The sequence below is a fragment of the Phragmites australis genome, chromosome 5, assembly GCF_958298935.1.
Source record: "Phragmites australis chromosome 5, lpPhrAust1.1, whole genome shotgun sequence".
In the NCBI taxonomy this organism is placed as follows: Eukaryota; Viridiplantae; Streptophyta; class Magnoliopsida; order Poales; family Poaceae; genus Phragmites; species Phragmites australis.
The window spans coordinates 45687867-45706812 of NC_084925.1; the positions used below are offsets into that span (position 1 = coordinate 45687867).

At 41.7% G+C, this 18946-nt stretch overlaps 1 protein-coding gene and 1 pseudogene across 4 annotated transcripts; one reads left to right on the forward strand and one right to left on the reverse strand.

The window, feature by feature from the left end:
• The first annotated feature begins 299 nt into the window (after nt 1-299).
• LOC133920027 (ribonucleoside-diphosphate reductase large subunit-like) lies at nt 300-4980 on the forward strand (annotated as a pseudogene).
• Nucleotides 4981-7871: 2891 nt separating this feature from the next.
• On the reverse strand, nt 7872-18300 carry LOC133920029 (AP-1 complex subunit gamma-2-like). 4 transcript variants are annotated; one of them, XM_062364644.1, is made up of 20 exons: nt 18063-18300; nt 17667-17969; nt 17422-17563; nt 16822-16995; nt 16154-16333; nt 15535-15689; nt 15136-15226; nt 14382-14545; nt 14257-14311; nt 13252-13374; nt 13070-13165; nt 12529-12656; nt 11560-11664; nt 11172-11461; nt 9412-9519; nt 9257-9331; nt 9098-9175; nt 8835-9010; nt 8271-8375; nt 7872-8164 (listed from the first exon to the last, which is right to left on the reverse strand). In XM_062364644.1, exons 1-20 carry the CDS (start codon nt 18092-18094, stop codon nt 8069-8071), a joined length of 2676 nt encoding a protein of 891 aa, XP_062220628.1. In that variant the 5' UTR covers nt 18095-18300; the 3' UTR covers nt 7872-8068. The 4 variants fall into 4 exon arrangements, with proteins under 4 accessions (XP_062220628.1, XP_062220627.1, XP_062220630.1 ...); XM_062364643.1 differs by having other exon boundaries at nt 9098-9172; nt 18063-18236; XM_062364646.1 differs by lacking the exon at nt 18063-18300 and having other exon boundaries at nt 17699-17832.
• Nucleotides 18301-18946: the final 646 nt, after the last annotated feature.

Below are 18946 nucleotides of genomic sequence, written 5' to 3' on the forward strand. Positions count from 1 at the left end.
TCATCTCTAACTAGTTCACAAACACTCATAAAAAATTTCTCTTTTGTTCATCTGTGTTCTACAATATTTTTTTTATTCTTATATATAATTAAAAACTCTTAAAATATAAAATCAAATTTTATAAAAGATCAAGATGAATCTACATTTAATTATAACTGTTATAAAACTCTCGGTTTCTTTAACACTTACGTCCCCGCAGACATCCCGCGGCCGCGCACGGGGCGGAGAGGCCCGGAGAAAACGCGGTCGGGCGCCGCGTGGGCTAGTGAGGCCCCAGCCACTGCAACTAACTACTGAGAGAGAGCCCAACGCCTTCTTGGCCCATCTTTCGCCATTCTCCTCCTCGGGCCGAGCTAAATCAACCTCCCTCCAGTATCGCGTCGCCTCTTCTTCGTTGGCGGCGGCGCAGTACATGCCCAAACCCTAGCTCCCGTCTAGATAATAGATGCCCTTCGTTGTTTTTAGTCTTTCAACGGTTCGTTAATGAAGAGTTGGTGGCTTAAAGAGCTGGTGAGGAGCTGGTTTCCAGTGATCTGCGTTCGACGGCTAGGGGCTTAAAGAGTTGAATTCTTTTGCCGTGTGTTGAAAATCCGGGGGTTTGGATTTTTTTTGGGTTCTTACTTGGGCTGGATACGTGTTGATTCTTTTAATGCAAATTCGAGGTACGCATTACGCTATGCTGATTCTGTTTCGTTAAGATTGGATACTCCAGTGATGACTGTATTCACCTCCTTTGTCGTTCCAATTCCGGAAATGCTGCGCATCGTGTCGAGATGAAGAGACATCTGAGGAGCTTACTTTGTTTTTTCATTGATTAATGTTTGGGAGACATTTGCTTGCTAGTTTCCTCTTTTACGCTGTGCCAAATCTTCTTCATTAAGGTTGAATACTCCGGTGATGATTGAATTCACCTCCTATGTCGTTCCAATTCCGGAAAGCAGCTCCTTTGAAATGCTGCGCATCGTGTCGAGATGAAGAGACATCTGAGGAGCTTACTTTCTCATGGATTAATGTTTGGGAGACATTTGCCTGCTTGTTTCCTCGTTTACGCTGTGCCAAATCTTCTTCATTAAGGTTGAATACTCCGGTGATGACTGAATTCACCACCTATGTCGTTCCAATTCCTGAAAGCAGCTCCTGTATCGTGTGGAGATGAAGAGACGTCTGAGGAGCTTAATTTGTTATTTCTTTTAATTGTTTACTGTTTGGGAAACAATTGTTCTGAGTTTTTTTTTTGTTTAATCTTCAAACTATTCGTGCTGTTGATATTTGGTTTAATTTGACATGTATGGAGCTTGTTTTAGTATTTCCTATAAGTAATTTATGTTTCCTGTGTGCAAGTATTACACCATTTTCTATATGGTTTCTGCCTTTTTTCTTTCTTTTGCGTGATGTTTGGTACTTTACTTTGCTATTTGGGTGCAGAGTCCGAACGTTTTTTGAACAATAGGAATCAAATGCAGATTTGAACCAAAAATGTGGATAACTCTGTTAGTTCAACTGATATAGAAACATCCAGCATTGAAAAGTTTGGGGATTGATTATCCGAACTGGCACGCCTTTTATGGATTTTGTTTTTGCAATCTTTAATTCATCATTGGGCAACTAACGTTTTCTCTTTTATTTTCCTTTTGCGCAGATGAGGGCACATTATGATAAAGAATGCAAAATGTGCACACATCCTTTTTACCATGGTTATGTGATGATTATTTCATTTACATCTTTCAGTTAATATCTGTGCACATTTTTATGTTACCTGTTAGTCCTAGTTGTTTAGTCATGTTATCATATTACACTGGTTGGTAAGCTTAAGTGCTTAACAGACAAGTGCGTTATAGATCACACACAGTGTATGGACCCTTCTGTTCCAGAATGTTTGTGAATATATATGTGTATGTATGTATGTATGTATATGTATGTGTGTGTGTGTGTTTATTAAGCATATATGTATCTGCATTAGTATAAATTCAGCACTTTTTTCTTATATTTGGAAGCCATAATTTGCAACTCAATGTGGTCCTGTCCTGTCTATACCCATCATTTGGTTTTCTTTTTCCTTTTTCTCCTGATAAGTCCATGAACTAAATGTACTGGTCTTCGTCTTGATTATAATTATGACTATCGAGATAATGTCTGATGTGTTTTTGCTCTACCATGTCTGGTCCATAAATTGGAGATTTTATGTTCTCATGTGCTCATCTTGAAGATAATCTTACAAAAATTCTATTCTCTGCAGAGTTAAATGACCCAGTTGCTGTTAAGCTCCTTAGATAGGCAGGTGAGATGCCATCCCTGTCACCTGATGATAAGAGGATGAGGAGCCTGTATGTGGTCAGATGCCTGAATAACCGAGTAGAATTACCAGGGTCAGTACCCTCCATAGTCCATACTAGCCACCTTATGGTGGTCAGATGGCTCTACCTCGGACGCCTTTCCCATTGCAGTGCCCTTCATGTCAGCCAGTGCTTGGTCCACAGCAGCAGTCACAAGCAGGTTCGTTGCAGCTCAGCAGAGTCAAGATCCTCCTGGGCAGCCACCAGATCAAACCTGAAGACTGAACTCGATTCAGACTATTCAGTTCTGCGATTGAGACCTTTCTCCCGATTGCCAGCGTGCTGGGACCTTCTGTTCAGATTATGTTGTCTTATAATGATGCTACATTGGAGAACGAATTTTGAACCTTCAATGCGTATTGCAATTTGCAAAGCTCCATTGCCAGCATGCGACTCCTTTGGGAAATGCAAGACTTATGAAGGCATGATTTATCTCGGTTATTCATCTATCTTATATGATATTTATTTTTCTTATCTATCTCTTTTCTTTTCTTTTACCTAAGTCTTCGGCAAGAATCTCAAATGAATAAGTCTAGTGAAAATTTGGCATTCCTCTCCCTCCCACCAAGGCACCAAAACGGCGCGCGAAAAACTTCCCTCCCGCGCTTCCAAGCGGTTCCTCTCCTGTACTTTCAATCACGCCGCGATCACTGATTGCTCCAAGCCGTCTAAAGCTCTCGCCGCCTCGTCTCCATTCCCCTCTCCAAACCTTGCCGATCCCCAGGCCCTCGTTCGGCTGCCAGCGACGTGTTCGGGGGAAAGGCCGGCGGACGATGTACGAGGTGAAGCGCGACGGCTGGCAGGAGTCGGTCCACTTCGACAAGATCACCGCGCGGCTCAAGACGCTCAGCTACGGCCTCAGCGCGGAGCACTGCGACCCGGTCCTCGTCGCCCAGAAGGTCTGCGCCGGCGTCTACAAGGGCGTCACCACCAGCCAGCTCGACGAGCTCGCCGCCATGACCGCTTCCCGCCCCGACTACGCCTCGGTGACCACTTAACCCATAATTGATCCGTCCACGATTTGTTTTAATCTTCCGGCGGGGCGATGCGGTAGTTGTTGACTGGTTTTGGCATTTCTATGCGCTGTGAAGCTGGCGGCGAGGATCGCGGTCTCAAACCTGCACAAGAACACCATGAAGTCCTTCTCGGAGACGTAGGTGGCTGCGTTTTGCTTGTATAGGAAAGTTTTATGACCCGCTTTGTGATTTGGTTGTGTTGATGTTTTTATGCAGGGTAAAGGTCATGTATACGCATTTCAACGCGAAATCTGGGTTGATGGTACCCTGATTGCGGATGACGTTTACGAGATCATCATTAAGGTGCGATGCACAGGCTAACAATGCCCTTTAGGCGAACATGTGTTACCTCTTCCCATTTAGATAGTTTGTGTGCTTCTACTATGTGTCACAAGGATATTGTAATTTGCCCTAAAAATACAAGGATATTGTAATTAGCATCTGATTTAGTTCTTCGGGTGCTTCATGTTATACACGAAAACCATAAAATCGGCCAAAAACATGTTGAACTCTAGCTACTTGCTGTCATAATTTACATCAGTGCATAGTACTTTATTTATTTGCATATAATGCAACTTACAGAACTTCTAAGAGTGCTCAATTTCTAATATATATTTCATTTCAGAACGCTGCTCGCTTGGACAGTGAAATAATTTATGACCGAGATTTGGACTATGATTATTTTGGCTTTAAGACGCTTGAGAGGTCTTATCTGTTGAAAGATGGTGGAAAGGTCGTGGAAAGGCCACAGCATATGTTAATGAGAGTTTCTGTTGGAATACATAAGGATGATATTGATTCTGCTGTCAGAACATACCACATGATGTCTCAGCGCTGGTTTACTCTTGCTTCCCCAACCCTTTTCAATGCTGGCACTCCAAGGCCCCAAGTACTGCTCCCTTCTTCCAAATAAATGTTCAGTGTGAGTGTTAAATTGTATCTTTAATCTCATCTTTTCTTATGCAGCTAAGTAGCTGCTTCCTCATCTGCATGAAAGACGATAGTATCGAGGGAATTTATGATACTCTCTCGGAATGTGCTGCCATAAGCAAATCTGCTGGAGGAATTGGTGTCTCAATTCACGATATTCGAGCTACTGGGAGTTACATTCGAGGAACAAATGGGACTTCTAATGGAATTATTCCCATGCTACGTGTTTTCAATGATACTGTCCGCTATGTTGATCAAGGTGGAGGCAAGAGAAAAGGTTAGTAGCATCTGTAAGTTAGACCAGACCTTATTTACATGATTGTCGAAAATTTCTTACAGATGCCTTACATTTAGGTGCATTTGCTGTTTACTTGGAGACGTGGCATGCCGATATCTTTGAGTTCCTTAATCTAAGAAAGAACCATGGGAAGGTAAAAGCTCTTGAACAATAACACGCTTTCTTGAACAATAACCAGCTGTGATTTGAATACTTTTTGGCTTTTGATTACTGTCTTCATTTTTCTTTTCTGAGAAAGGTTGACCTGCTTTTATAGAAAGCATATAACCAAGTCTTACAAACCTTACCGGGGTTACCAATTTGCCAACAAAAGCGTAACAAAGAGAAAACTAGAGAAACGACACCCTCCAGAATTACAAAAGAAAATTACCGTCTTCATAGTATACTGTATAAGAATGTGTGCTCAAGTGTTTGTCATGCTATTCTTTTTGATAAATTCTACGATTTACCATCGAATAACTACTGATTCTACAATTCGTCATCCAATAAATTCTGTTTACTTTTATACCATCGAATAAATATTTCAGTTACTTATATGCCGTTGTCTTCAGATACTACCCTCCGCTGTACTGTTCATGAACAGTACCCCGAGAGTAAAAAAAATCACAAAAAATATGTCGATTTTTGTGCACGCTCTATAATTCATAATCAACCCATTTTAACTGTATTCACCTAAAAATACTGTGTAAAATTCAAACTAAAATTTCTCAAAATTTGCTACTTTTGTAATACTGTGCATTACAAAGAACTCACTTTTTCACCGTGGGAGATAATTTTAGAAATTATTACATCACATTAGAGGAATATTAGTAAATTTTCTCAGATTTTTTGTAAATTTTTATGAGGCTTAAAAATTGCAAGAATTTACAAAAGTAGTACATTTTGAAGAATTTTAGTTTGAATTCTATATAGTATTTTTAGGTGAATACAATTAAAACGGGTTTATTATGAATTATAGAGCGTGCACAAAAATCGACATATTTTTTGTGACTTTTTTTATTCTCGGATACTGTTCATAATAAGTTGAACAGTACAGCGTACGGTAGTATCGGAAGTCGATGGCATATAAGGAACTGAAACATTTATTCGATGGTATAGAAGTAAACATAATTTATTCGATGGTGAATTGTAGAATCGGTAGTTATTCGATGGCAAATCGTAGAATTTCTCATTCTTTTTAGACTACCCCACTCTTTAGTTGTAAAATGTTCCTCGTTGTGGGCAAGTTACATGAGGAGCATCGTGCAAGGGATCTTTTCTATCTCTATGGGTTCCTGATCTGTTCATGGCAAGGGTACAAAGTAATGAACAATGGTCACTGTTTTGTCCAGTGAAGTTCCAGGTTTGGCTGATTGCTGGGGAGTGGGGGGCTCTAAAACACGGATACTCTAGTTTTGTGCCGTATCCGCAGCAAACATTGTACACGATACGGATACGTATCTATGGTGTATCCACACAAAAATAAATACTTATTAACCTGATACGTGGGTCAATACGTATTGGCTCAGTTACACGATATGGATCAGCCCACTTAGGCCGATATCCATGCGCACACTTTCTGCCCTAGCCGCTCGTACACACAGTAACGCAAGAGCGCAATGAGTCACAGGTGCGTAGTAGCAGTGCCGCCTCCACACCCGTAGCAACGACCGGTGGGCGGCGACTCGGTGGCGACACCGAAGCTTGAGGGAGGTCAGGCGATAGCGAAGCTCTAGGGAGGCCAAACGACGGCAGACGGTGGGAAGCACCGAAGCAGAGGAGGCGCTTGATGCTAGCCCACTACGATCAACGGCAGACCAGCGAGGACCACCACCATGTGGCTTCCATTTTTCCTTCTCCCCGTCCCCTTTTCCCGTGTTGATTGGCTCAACAGTAGCGATGTCTAATCCAACTTGGACCTAACCAACTTCCGACGGTGAGAACTGAGAAGATGGCGACCGAAGGTTCAAATAGTGGTGCTGATGCCAGTGGTTCTGCATCATCGATAGACATTAGGGGTAAGCCTTATCATTCAATCTCAATAGAGGTAAGCCTCCTGTGCGTGATGAACTCTGGATTGAGATTACCAAGCAAGCCTTGCTTCTAGAACTTTACCATCGACTTGTGTACTTATGCTTAGGCTATTGTAAATGAATGTATGACATCAGGGGTGGATCTAGTGCCCGTGCTAGGGGCTGCAGCACGGGTCCAGCCCAGGAAGCCTAGAGGAAGATATAGGAAAATTCAAAAATAAAATGTATTATTTTAGTCCACAAGCCCATAAAGCCTAGAGAAAGAAAGGAAAAATTCAGAAAAAATATATTATTTTAACCTATAAATTATGAATTTTGTCCAATAGCAAGAGACCCAGCACCCCTTGGTATTGGGCTGGATCCACCACTGTATGACATAAATGTATAATATTTGGGATCCGCGGTTCTATTAGCAACTAAATATATTTAAATACGATGGCTTGTAGTTGTAGACTCCTCTGAAATTTGTGCACCACAAGTTTACCATTTAGCTGTGCGCTGAGAAGCCTGTGTCGTACAGCCAGGCGTAGAAGCTACAGAGTCATTTGAATCTGTTATCCCCCCGCTACACTGTTGATCGGGTTTGGAATAATTTCGCTACAAACGATGGAGGAGAACAGTGTCTTGACCCTACCGGCGTCGGCCGCGTCGCCAACGAGCGCGCCGATGCGTTGCAAGCAGTCGCGCCTCGTCAGCATGAACTTGAGGCTCAGGCGCTCAGCGTCTCGATGACCCGCTTGCTCCATGGTGCGGACAAGAAGCGCGCCGGTGAACCCCGCAGTGGCGTGGTGCTGCTCCCCGAAGCGACGCCGGTGCCGCGCAGGTTGCCACCCGCCGTCCGAGCGATGAAGAGGTTTCCCACGTCAAGAAAGACGTTGGGGATCTCCGGCGGGCCACGGCAGGGACGTCCACCCGCCGCGAGAGGATAGAGGTCCTCGCGACGGAGCGGACGTACGTCGCCAGCCATCCCAGTATGTCCAGCACCAGCAGGACGTCGTGGCTGATCTTGTCCATCTCGCCGTCGACCGTGTTTAGGTACGTACGGGGAGTTTTCTCTCCTCTTAAACCTGCGGATCATACAGACCATCGAGAGCCAGCTAGCAGGCATCTGAGCATGACATTCTGAGCCTGTTGTGGCCATTTGCTTCTCCATTGGTAGGTCCTTCTATGAACCTTTTTTCCGATCCTTAAATGAGAGATTTGAATGACACGGGAGCTGGAAAAAACTTTTCTTTTTCGATTATCCTTAAGCGTGATTTACGCCAAGTGATGAATTTGAAGATATCACAATGCTGCTGTTTAATAAATAATATATATAGGAAAAATGAACGGCCGTTGAACTATTTGCTGTAAGCACCCCGCAAATGGGGGACAAGAATGAAAAGAAAACGTACAACAGTGTAAAGAAATATCGCTCTGCCTCTAACGTCAAATTGAGAAAACTATCACAGCATGATATAAAATTATACACAAATGGCACTACAGCCCAGAAGGAAAATTGCTGACTTGGCCTTGTTCCAATCTGTCCTCGCCATTCACCTTATAAGACATCCGGATACGCATAGCAAGCGGTTTCTGCTCGGCAGGATAGGGATAGCAACGAAACATCAGCTATAAGCACGGGGCGAGAAGATACACGCAAAAGCTGAACGGGAAGTGAAGGATGCAGATCTTCATATACCTGTCCATGTTGGTTATTGGTGACATTGAGCCCTTGTGTGACTGAACCATTTCCACTAGCTGGAACAGTGTTGCCGCTAGCAGGATCCAGTTTCAATTGGATGAACTGCAATATGGTTTTGGACAGTATAAGAAACATCACCATTATATCAACCAAATCTTTTAGCCTTGCTAGAACTTTAAGTCGATAAACAAAAAAAGAAAAGAAGAGGAAGCAACTACTCCCCATTAATCTGATGTGAAAAGAAACGAGTTATATATGCATTTGTATAGGGATCTATGCAATACAGAATAACTACAAATGTCAAGCCCTATAAATTTATGAAAGAACGAACGAATGGTCAACCGCATGGGTAGCTTATAGACCATAAAATACCCAAGTTATATGACACGGAGACTATCGTGGAGCATGATCATTGCTCATCAAGTGACAATTGCAAGCCACAAAACTAATGCGTGTCGAGAAAAAAAAACCCAACTTCAGAAAGGTGAAATATGAAATGTCAGATATAATTTGTAATGTAAACAGACAGATCAAACATAGAATACAGCACTAAGATGTTACCTTTGGAACAGCGGCCTGAAAAATAAAATCTGTAAAAGTACTAGATGTCAAATTTGTAAAAGTGGCATGAATTGCAGTCTCTCGCGGGTTTCCAGGCTGCCTTTTGAAATCGAAGGTGACCTTCAAGGTTGCACTCTGGAAAGCAGTTATTGATGGATGGGCTGTGTTCTCAAGTCCTGCTCAAATAAGGAGACTTAGACACTTCATAACTATGAACATATTACAGTTAGCTCTTGCTTGCAAATATCTAGAACAAAACTAACCTGAAATTGATGTACTTGGTGACAAACCATCAAGCAGATCAATAGCTTTCGGTAAAACAGGTGTGAATTTAGTCTCTGCTGCATCAGTGGTCGACAATCATCAATAGTTATAAACAGCAAAATAGGCAAATCATAAGGTCAATATTAAACCAAACTAACCGGAAACAGATGTACTTGATGGCAAACTACCGAGCAGATCAATAGCTTCAGGTACAACAGGAACAGGTTTAGTCTCTGCTACATCAGTATAACACAATTAGGCAACAGTTATAAATAGAAACATAGACAATCAGTACAATAAGAACTACTATTACCTGGACCAGGATGAGTAAAGTCTGATGCTGGCAGGCCATTCTGTGATGGAGATGACCCAATGGACAGAAGATCCATCAGAATATCTGTGCTTGCAGATGAAGGTACACCTGAACATAAACAGAGAGAAGTTTATGAAGTGCTAAAGGAAAAAAACCCAAACGTGCGGGAGAATTGCGTGTCATTTCATTAAAGAAGAAGAAGAACGAAGTACAACACTAAATCCCCACAAAAAAACTTAAAACAGACACGCCACAGGAAAATAAGGGTGACCATACAATCACTAGGAAACAGAAACCTAGACTACCCAGCTAACAGGACCCGAAGGTCCTTAGCTCCAGCAGCACACCAAATTGCGCCTTGGTCTGTCACTGCCTGTACCACCATTCCCACATCAGGAGCTCCATTGAACACGCAATCGTTACGATGCTTCCAAATTTCCCAAGCCACTAAAATGATTAGCGAATTAAAACCCTTCTTATGCTGCTTGTTGATCTGTTTCAACTCTTGGCACCACCAGCTTGAGAATACTGCCATGTCCGGCTGTGGAGTCACAGCCAGCAGACCAACTCGCTGGAAAATGTTAAACCAAATTTGTCTAGCAACCACACAAGAAACTAGCAGATGTTGGATGGACTCTTCAGCTTGATCACAAAGTGGACATGAAGGAGGATGTGGTAGACCACGTTTGGCCAATCTGTCAGCTGTCCAACAGCGACTAAGGATAGCAAGCCACATAAAGAACTTGCAATGCAGTGGCGCCCAGGATTTCCAAACCCGTTTCCAAGGAGCAAACCTGATTGTCCCAACAAAAAAGGCATTGTAGGCCGAATTACTAGAATAGACTCCTGATCCTGACAGTTTCCAAAAGTGCTGATCTTGCACACCTTGCTGAAGAGTCATACCATCCAGCAAATCCCAAATTTGGAGATACTAGTCAATTGCCTGAACAGAGAGGACCCCTTTGATGTCAGTCACCCATTTGAGCCCAACTAAAGCCTCTCCCACGGACCTTTGGTTAATTATCCTTCTTGGAACTAGCGCAATGAGATGAGGAGCCAATTCTCCAATGGATCGACCATGGAGCCACCGATCGGACCAAAATTTAGTATTTGTGCCATCTCCAACCAAAGTCACCATGGCCATAGAAAACAAAGCACGTGCATTTGGATGAGCCAGAACTTGCAACCCTGTCCAAGGTCACGAAGGCTCGGTCTTCTGAAGCCAAAGCCACCTCATACGAAGAGCCCAACCGAGGGTCGTCAAATCATGGATACCCAAGCCACCATACTGGAGGGGCCTGGGTATCCATGATTTTCTGATAACAAGTATAAAGATTGTAACAATAAATGCACAAAAGATAATAATTGAAGTACAGAACTCATTCATACATTGCTGCAATATATGAGATATTGGAATGTATACACCACAGCATCACTGGAGCTTATTGAAAAGGCAAAGGCAAATGTAATAGACCTTTTTGTGGGCAGAATACAAAATTTTGAAGCAGATCCAATAATATAGTAACAAAACTAAAGTTAGGCTAAAAGGATATATTACTCTTTAACAAGTTACTGAGCATGCAGTAAACTCAAATTGCAGAGAAGGTAAGAGTGCATATCAGATAGAGAGAAAATGGAGGGAAGGAGGGAGGGAGAGCACAATAGGTAATAAAGCACTATTTACTCTTTTTGTTACGAGAGAAGCAAACCTAACGTGGAAAGTACATGGGAACAAGAACGGAGATACTGAAAATAAATACCTGCCATTGATGAATTTGTCCCACCAATACCCAAAAGGTCTTGTAGAAAATCACTAGGTGCTGTAGTAGTAGTAGCGGCAGTAGTAGCTGACGCACCATCAGAACTCAAGTCAAGCAAATCAGCTAAAGGAGACGCGGTAGGTTTTGCTACACCATTTGGAAGCTTAAGGCCTCCAGGAGTGACTGCCGGAGCAAGTTTATCTGCTGAAATAGTTGCTTGTGTGGTAGTAGCCCTCTTCACCAGATAACTAGCTTCATCCAATACAGGCATACGTTCAAGCAAAGACGATCTGCACTTGTACCAGGTTTTCTAGGATCAATATTTTCCAAAAGTACCAGAATACCATAGAGATCTCTGGTAGAAACATCTAGAACTTTGGTAACCCACCTGATAGACTGATGTCTTTGTATAATGGAACTGAATTCAATTGATCTTTGCTGTAGCTCAAGCACAATATTCTCTTTATTCTGGCCAACTATTTGTTTTATCCTCCTGTTAAGACAGTAACACCATATTATTTAACAAACCGGTAATATATTATAAGAATCACCAGGTAATAGTAAACACTAGTTACATGATAAGTATTTCCACGTTACAAAAAGGCACCAATTGAAATTGTTGACACAAATAGGAAGTAGTTAGAGGTAGATATTAATCCAAAAAAACTAAGGGCAGATATATCAACATATGTCAAAACAGATGTGATAAGCCTGTAAAGAAGGTGCATTGAAGGGAATCCTAAGGATGAGGAGATCATACATGTCAGCGTGTCACCAATGACTACAATAATGTACAAACAAATACAGCATCACATAGTTCTTCAGGGAGCACAAGGAAAAATATTTCCTTAATTCAATGATACAACAAATCCAAAGTTCACTGGTAATAAGAAATAATACAGTTGCCCAAAATTGAGATTTTTAAGGAAAATTGATGGAATAAGTCCATTTTACCACCCTCATTTCCTGTCCAAGTCTGACGAGCACCCCTTGGTTTCAAAACCATTCACTTTTCACTTCAACGTCACCTGTATGTTCAAGTTTTGCTTGAACGCCAAAATGGATACCACACCCCTTCCTCCCTCCATTTATTGGAAAGAAAACAATAATATAAAGGACCCACATGTCAGCCTCTGTTGCCTCCCTTATTCCCTATTGTATTCTTCTTTCTACACTCCACAGAACAAACCAGACGTACACTCTCCCCCTCTCAATGTAGGCTTGCCTACTTGGTTGCAAAAGAACAAAAACCTTCAAATTTATTGTTAAAATCACTGCAGCTTTGAGTTGGTTGGTATTTAATAAAGTATAAAAGTTATGTAGCTACCGTATGAGGTCAAGTTGAAAGATATCTTACTCTGATGTCGATGGAAATCGTGAGGAGAGCTTCAAAAGAGCAACCAGACACATAGCTCGAGTTGTCACATCTGCAGAGTAGCGGTTAAAAGCGATCTCTACAGCATCCACAGCATCGGATTCTGTTACCTGAACGAGTTAACGTATTCCACATGACGTCTGACAAGTTACAAGTGACATTAAAAGGTACCAAATCAAATGCTTGTACAACAAATGTAAGCAAGTAATAGCCCAATCTGTTGTTGGAAAAGGGTCCTAATGCAATTCATTTCTCTTATAAATGTCTAAATTATAAATAAGGCCATGTTCCATGCATAAATATCCAAACGAATTATTTGCAATGAAATCCTGGAAATAATCACTGAGACCTTGTTAGATGGGCCGGGATGGCCATCAGCCGGGCCCATTCACATAGAAGTTAGAGCAGACAACAATAGAACTTGAATATGTGACAAATTCTGGAGCACTTCAGTCAGATGGAAGCATAATCGAGCTAGTTCAGAGGGTCAGAAAAAGAACAAAGCGTGGAATTATCCACTCACCGTAACTAGTTCCTCCCCTTCCAGCATGCCAACATTGTTCACAAGCATTTCACCATACTCACCGATGCACCAAACAGCTACTCTTACTAAACTTCCCTAAACAACATAATGTTAACAAAGTTACAAACATCTGATAGGATCAAATGGAATGTCACTATAAAGAGCATAAAATTTTCCCTAACCTGTTCGCCATATGCTTGTAAGGCTGTATACAATGACCTCACTGAGTATCCTTGAAGTTCCGATGCATTGCTTAATACAACAATAAGGGCATGCCATACATCATCCTTCACATGACTTCCAGCCTGTTGAACAAGGTGCAACATGAAGTTGGATTGTTTTTGCACGTTGGCCAAGGCAAGAGAACCTGGAGGTATTTCCCAATTGTAAATGCATGCATTATGCATCAAATAACAATGTGGATTACAATTCTAATTCAAACAATTACATGTTGATCTCCCAGCTAATTTTTCTCTTAAGTTTGGTATCCCCCACCGACATAATGGGTCGCAACATAACTATGAACATTGTCCAAAATACCAGTTGCAATATTTTTCCCCAGGTCATCACTGTAGCTGCTACATCTAAATAGATTTAAAATCACATGTAGCAATACAAGTTTTTGTGCAATTCAAAAAAATTCTTTACAAATGGACAGGCTAACGGATGTGCTAAGATAGCAATCTTCGTGTGGTTCAAAAGAGCTATGACGAATTACCTGTGATTGTGGTTGATTTCTCCGAAGTGCCAGGCATTTGGAGGTTGCTGTGTGCATATTTGTATACATGAGGTAAAAAAAAAAAGGCAAGGAGAAATGCAGGAGGCCCAACTATAAGGCAAACCATATTATCATATTAGCTATATTAGCAAACCATTACTGGAAGCTTCATTTCCCGCAGTTTCTTATCTAAGTGTGCGAAAGTGCCAATGCAGGTAATACCCTCACTTGAAATTTCCACTTTGTACGATGCATACAGACTTAAATTGTACCGTATTTACATGCATGCAAGTTGAGCAGGCTTGCTCAGAAAAAGGATCAAGAAACAACTAAGACCTAGTGGCTCCAACAGTGTTGCAGCAAAAAGATGTAAGGTTAGAAGTAAGAATTGCAAGAAACCAAAAAAATGATGTTCTGGAGTGCATACTTTTCAGATATAAAAATAGCTCCATGGTACTTAGGTACTTACCAGAGATAAAACCTTGAACATCTGATCAAGGTACCATAACTTCTCTTGAGAAAACCTATTAGAGATGCAACATGTTAAACGCTCCATAAGTTCACAAGCAACCAACAAGAGAAATAGATACTAACTTTTCAACTATTGAGCATATCTTTGCTGTGAGATCTCCTTTGAAGTCTGGATCAGCTACATTTAAGTAATCGACAAGCTCTTTAGTCAAAGGCTTTACGTTTGTATCATTGACTAACAAGAAAACAAGTTCAAGGGCCCTTTTGCGAATGGAAGCATCAGCGTCCTGAAAGGTGCACAGCAATTAGAAATGTTAAAAGCCAGATTAACAGGACTAGGGTGCCAAAAACAGTAAATACCAGTGTTGATTGCAGCCCGCAAAACTGTAAAATTGGTCATTTTGCAAGAGCAGTAACATACAAACTGATTACTCTCACTCTGCCCCCATATAATATGAATCCAGCTTTAGCAACTACAACAGAAGCTCTCTAATCCAAGGGTGCAGGATTAATGAAAGTACCGACAGTTCCTGGTACAATGTTAGACTAGATATGCCAACCCCTTTGCCACGTTTTTTTTTACTAATTCAAGGATTTTTGAAAGTTGAAACCAAAAGGTGGTTCTACACTGAGTTAGCACGATACAGGGGGCTTGCACAGATGTGAATGCTTAAAATCTTGAAAGGACAATGGCATGTTGAAGCTTTACAAGTGTGGGACTGTCAGGGTGAGGTAACAGCATCATTTGGGCAGAATGTTATCAAAAAATAACAATGAGAGTTCTTAGTCCAATACCGTACATACATGGACATGAATTAATCCGTAGTATAGTAAGATAAACACTCAGCATATCGGACGGAGTAACATGCATTCTTACCTTTACACACTCTAATATCGTTGTCCTGTGTCTCTGTACTGCTTGTGCGTCTACTGTAATGGCCCTCATAAGCATGTTCAGAGCAACATATCTGAAAGAGTGATAGAGACAGTAAATACAACTCCTATGAGCAGATGGATAAACCAATATGCACTTCATTAATCAAAAACAAGATAAATAACCAACAGCAACCAATTGTTCCATGTATCATTGCTAGAAAATAGTTACAGCTGAATCAATATTCATAAGCTATAGCTGCAAGCTCAATATAATCACCTATGACAACTAGCAGGTCCATCAAGAAAGGTTGAAGAAATTATTCACAAACACCTTGGGCTAAAAAAAAGTAGAAAAAATAGGCAATCAAGACTCTAGAGCAACAAGCAATAGCAGATTGACCTTATATTGTTATCACGATTCGACAGGAATCTACCCAAAATATTGATTGCCAGAACACGTAAACCACTGGTAGCTTCAATACCCATTATAGTCTGAACACATTCATACAGAATGGCGTTTCCAGCATTCTTGTTTGACTCAGTTTTTGTTGCAACCTGTATAAACATAACAATGATGGTTAGTTATCCACTCTAATATACAAGGAAGCACTCAACTGCAAAAAAAAAAGGTGACCTATGGGGAAAAAACAGTAAATAGGGATGGACTTAGAATCCAACATATGCACCCCTTAAGGAAGGACCTCATGGAAATACATCATAGTGTAATCAGCAGAACATGAAATACATGAGTCATCTGTCTATGGGCTAAATAATGAAAAACTAGTTCTTCACAACAAAAAAAGGAAAAGTGCAAAACTAAGTTCACTGTATTATATATCGCGTCCATGATATTGTAGGTCTGCCCTGATTGGAAGGCAAATCACAGAGATATATCAGAAACCAGAAAAAGAGTAAGAATAATAAATACATGCCCAGACCTAATCATGCATGCTTTGCATGATGAACAATAAATGGCCGTGTTCTGCATGTGAAACCAAAGATACAGATTAATCAATCACCTGAGCAAGAATATCATTCATATATTCACTGCAATCTGCATCTCCTTGACCCAATATGCGCATAAGTTTAAGAGCTCGGATATGCAAGAATGGATCCGAAATGCCAGAAACGTCATACTCCGGAGCATAAGAACTATTGGACACATCTCTCAGTATTCGGACCAAACATTCAATGCAGTTCTGCGATGAAAAAAGAAATGTAAAAGTATATGAGGATAACGCATATCTCAACCTCTCAAGTATTACAGTAGTACCATTTTTAACATATAAAATATTAAGGTTAAATATTACAAACCATGACTTTTCGCTTACATACAACAAGGAGTAGTGACCAGCGATGCATCAAAGTATCAAATACAGAACATTTAGATCGATAGAAGAAAAACTTAGATAAAGAAACGATGATTTGGTTTTTTTGTGCGCTTCCGCGTGGTGCTATTGGTGATTTTGGGAGAAAATACATGGAACTAGTGGTGGAGTAGTTCACAAAATATGGTGACAGACTGAAGGCCACAAAACAGTTTCTGGAATGCTGCTTGAATTGTGGGCTGCTAAACGGTGCAAAATTCTCTTGCACAAACTTTTGGTACTAAAAACGAATAGTGGCCATTAGCTTGATCCAGTCATTTCAAAATGACCTCAGGTGTAAAAAAAATGAATGTCCTTACCTTCCTCAGATATTCCAGCGCATCTTTGCTGGCTTTACATAGTTCTGTGCTGAGCTGAATTGCAGATATCAGAACCCCATGGTGTTTTTCCTTCAACAATGAGGCGGCAGGTGCCATGAAGTTCTCCGCCAAATCTGGAACTTTTCTTACAATCCTTATAGAGCACAAAGCAGCCTAATAAACAGATAAAAGTAGACCATCAATAATGTCACACATAACTAATGTTTCCATCAAAAATAAAGCAAAGAACTCATTGCTAAAGATGAAAAGGCAAAACAAAATGAATGCGCGCCGTGTAATTTTTTGTAAATACCATCGAAAACAATTAAAAATGATCCAAAAGGTACTTGTTTGCATTGCATCCAAAAATTACTTAGATTGTTGTTTACATACAGATCAACGGATGAAAACGTACACAAAAGCCAATGATTTTGGTAGTTCCCATAAAATACGTAGTTTTTTAATCAACATACCTAAGTTTCATGACTGTTTGAAGCCCTTAAACACTACACATCAACAATTCACGTGACAGCAGTTTGTTTTGGTCATGCACTACTGGATTCACCCACTGGGATTGTATTACAGTGCGCAAGAAAGTACCTTTTTCTTTGTATTGACTTCCCTACAGAGCATCAACCTCTCCACTTCAGGCGCCAGATCCCGTGCCATTTCGGCAGAACAGATGTTCCCCAGCGCGCAGAGCGCAAGACCAACGATGAACTGGTTAGAGTGGTTGAGATCTCTGCTCCAAATTAAGCACTAACATTACTCAAAACTCAGCACAGCATTTGCAGAAACAACACTCGCAACAGCGACATTGCAGAGATAGAGTCGTGCGGGTGTACTGTTTGAGGGAGTTGGTGACAAGCATGAGCACCTCCTGCCGCTCGTCGAGGAGCAGCATGAGGCCGAGGTAGCCAACCCTCTTCTCCGGGAACCCCGCGGCGGCGATGAGCTTGAGGCACTCCATCTGGCCGAAGTGGGTGGGGTAGCCGAGCATGTGGATGAACATGAGTTTGGCCATGTTCCGGTGCCGGAGCTCCTGCTCGTTCTCGCTGATGGCCGCGCGTATTGCCGCGCACTCCCGCCGCACCACAGCGCGCTCCTCCGCCGCCGTCTTGCACGCGCGTATCGCGCGTATCATGTCCCTGCGGCAGCACACGAAGCAGAATTACAGCATTGTTCTGCAGAGCAACACGGATCCGGCGAGGGTTGGGGAGATTTGGGGCGCGGGGTCTCACCGGAGACGCGTGCCGGAGGAGAAGGGACTCATGGCGATGTCCGAGGCGAAGTCCTCGACGATCTTCTCGACGGTATCCAGCGTGAGATCTCGGGGAGGACACGCCGCCGCGCGGGGAGGTGGAGAGCGGAGAGCTCGCGGGATCTGAACGCCGAGGTGGTTGCCGCGTGGGGAAGGCGCGGCGCGGCGAGGCGACGAGGACGTAGAGGGCCCGGCCCGCCTTGGCGGATCTAGAGGAGTGGAAATGGGAAAATGCCAATAGGCCCCTGGTCGTTCGTATTTTTCTTTTGGGTCCATTTGGATCAGGGAATTTGGTGCGAATTTTGACAAAGTATGCTCAAATTTGAGGGTACAGTAAGGACATGTTCGAATGCAGGGTTTCCACTGATTTAATGATGGTGCGAATTTTGTATTGAAGTTCTAAAGCAATTTTTGGTGGATTTGTACAGAGTATGTCCAACTAAACATTCAATTGTAAATTTCAATAATGACATGGAATTTCATAAATAAAAAATAGTTCAACTCCTGTAGGATTTTGGAATGAATATTGTGATCCAAACAAGGACTTTGAGTGCGGGAATTTTCACATGTTTAACAAATGTGCGCAATGTGCAGTGAAGTTTTGTCATGTGCCTGTCCGATGTTGAAGTTCTGTCATATGCATGTACAGCCTTGAAACATTGCCACCCTTTTTTTTTGCCACGTGTCAATCTTGATGTAGTACTACTTTTATTATATCGTATATATCATACTATTGAATTTATATAGTTATATATTTGGATTTTTTACCGGATTTTTATATTTTCCAAGTGTACGTGTAAAGAGTTTACAAGGGTTGTAAGCCCAGAAAATGACCCTAACCAGCGTGCTACGAGAGACTACTCA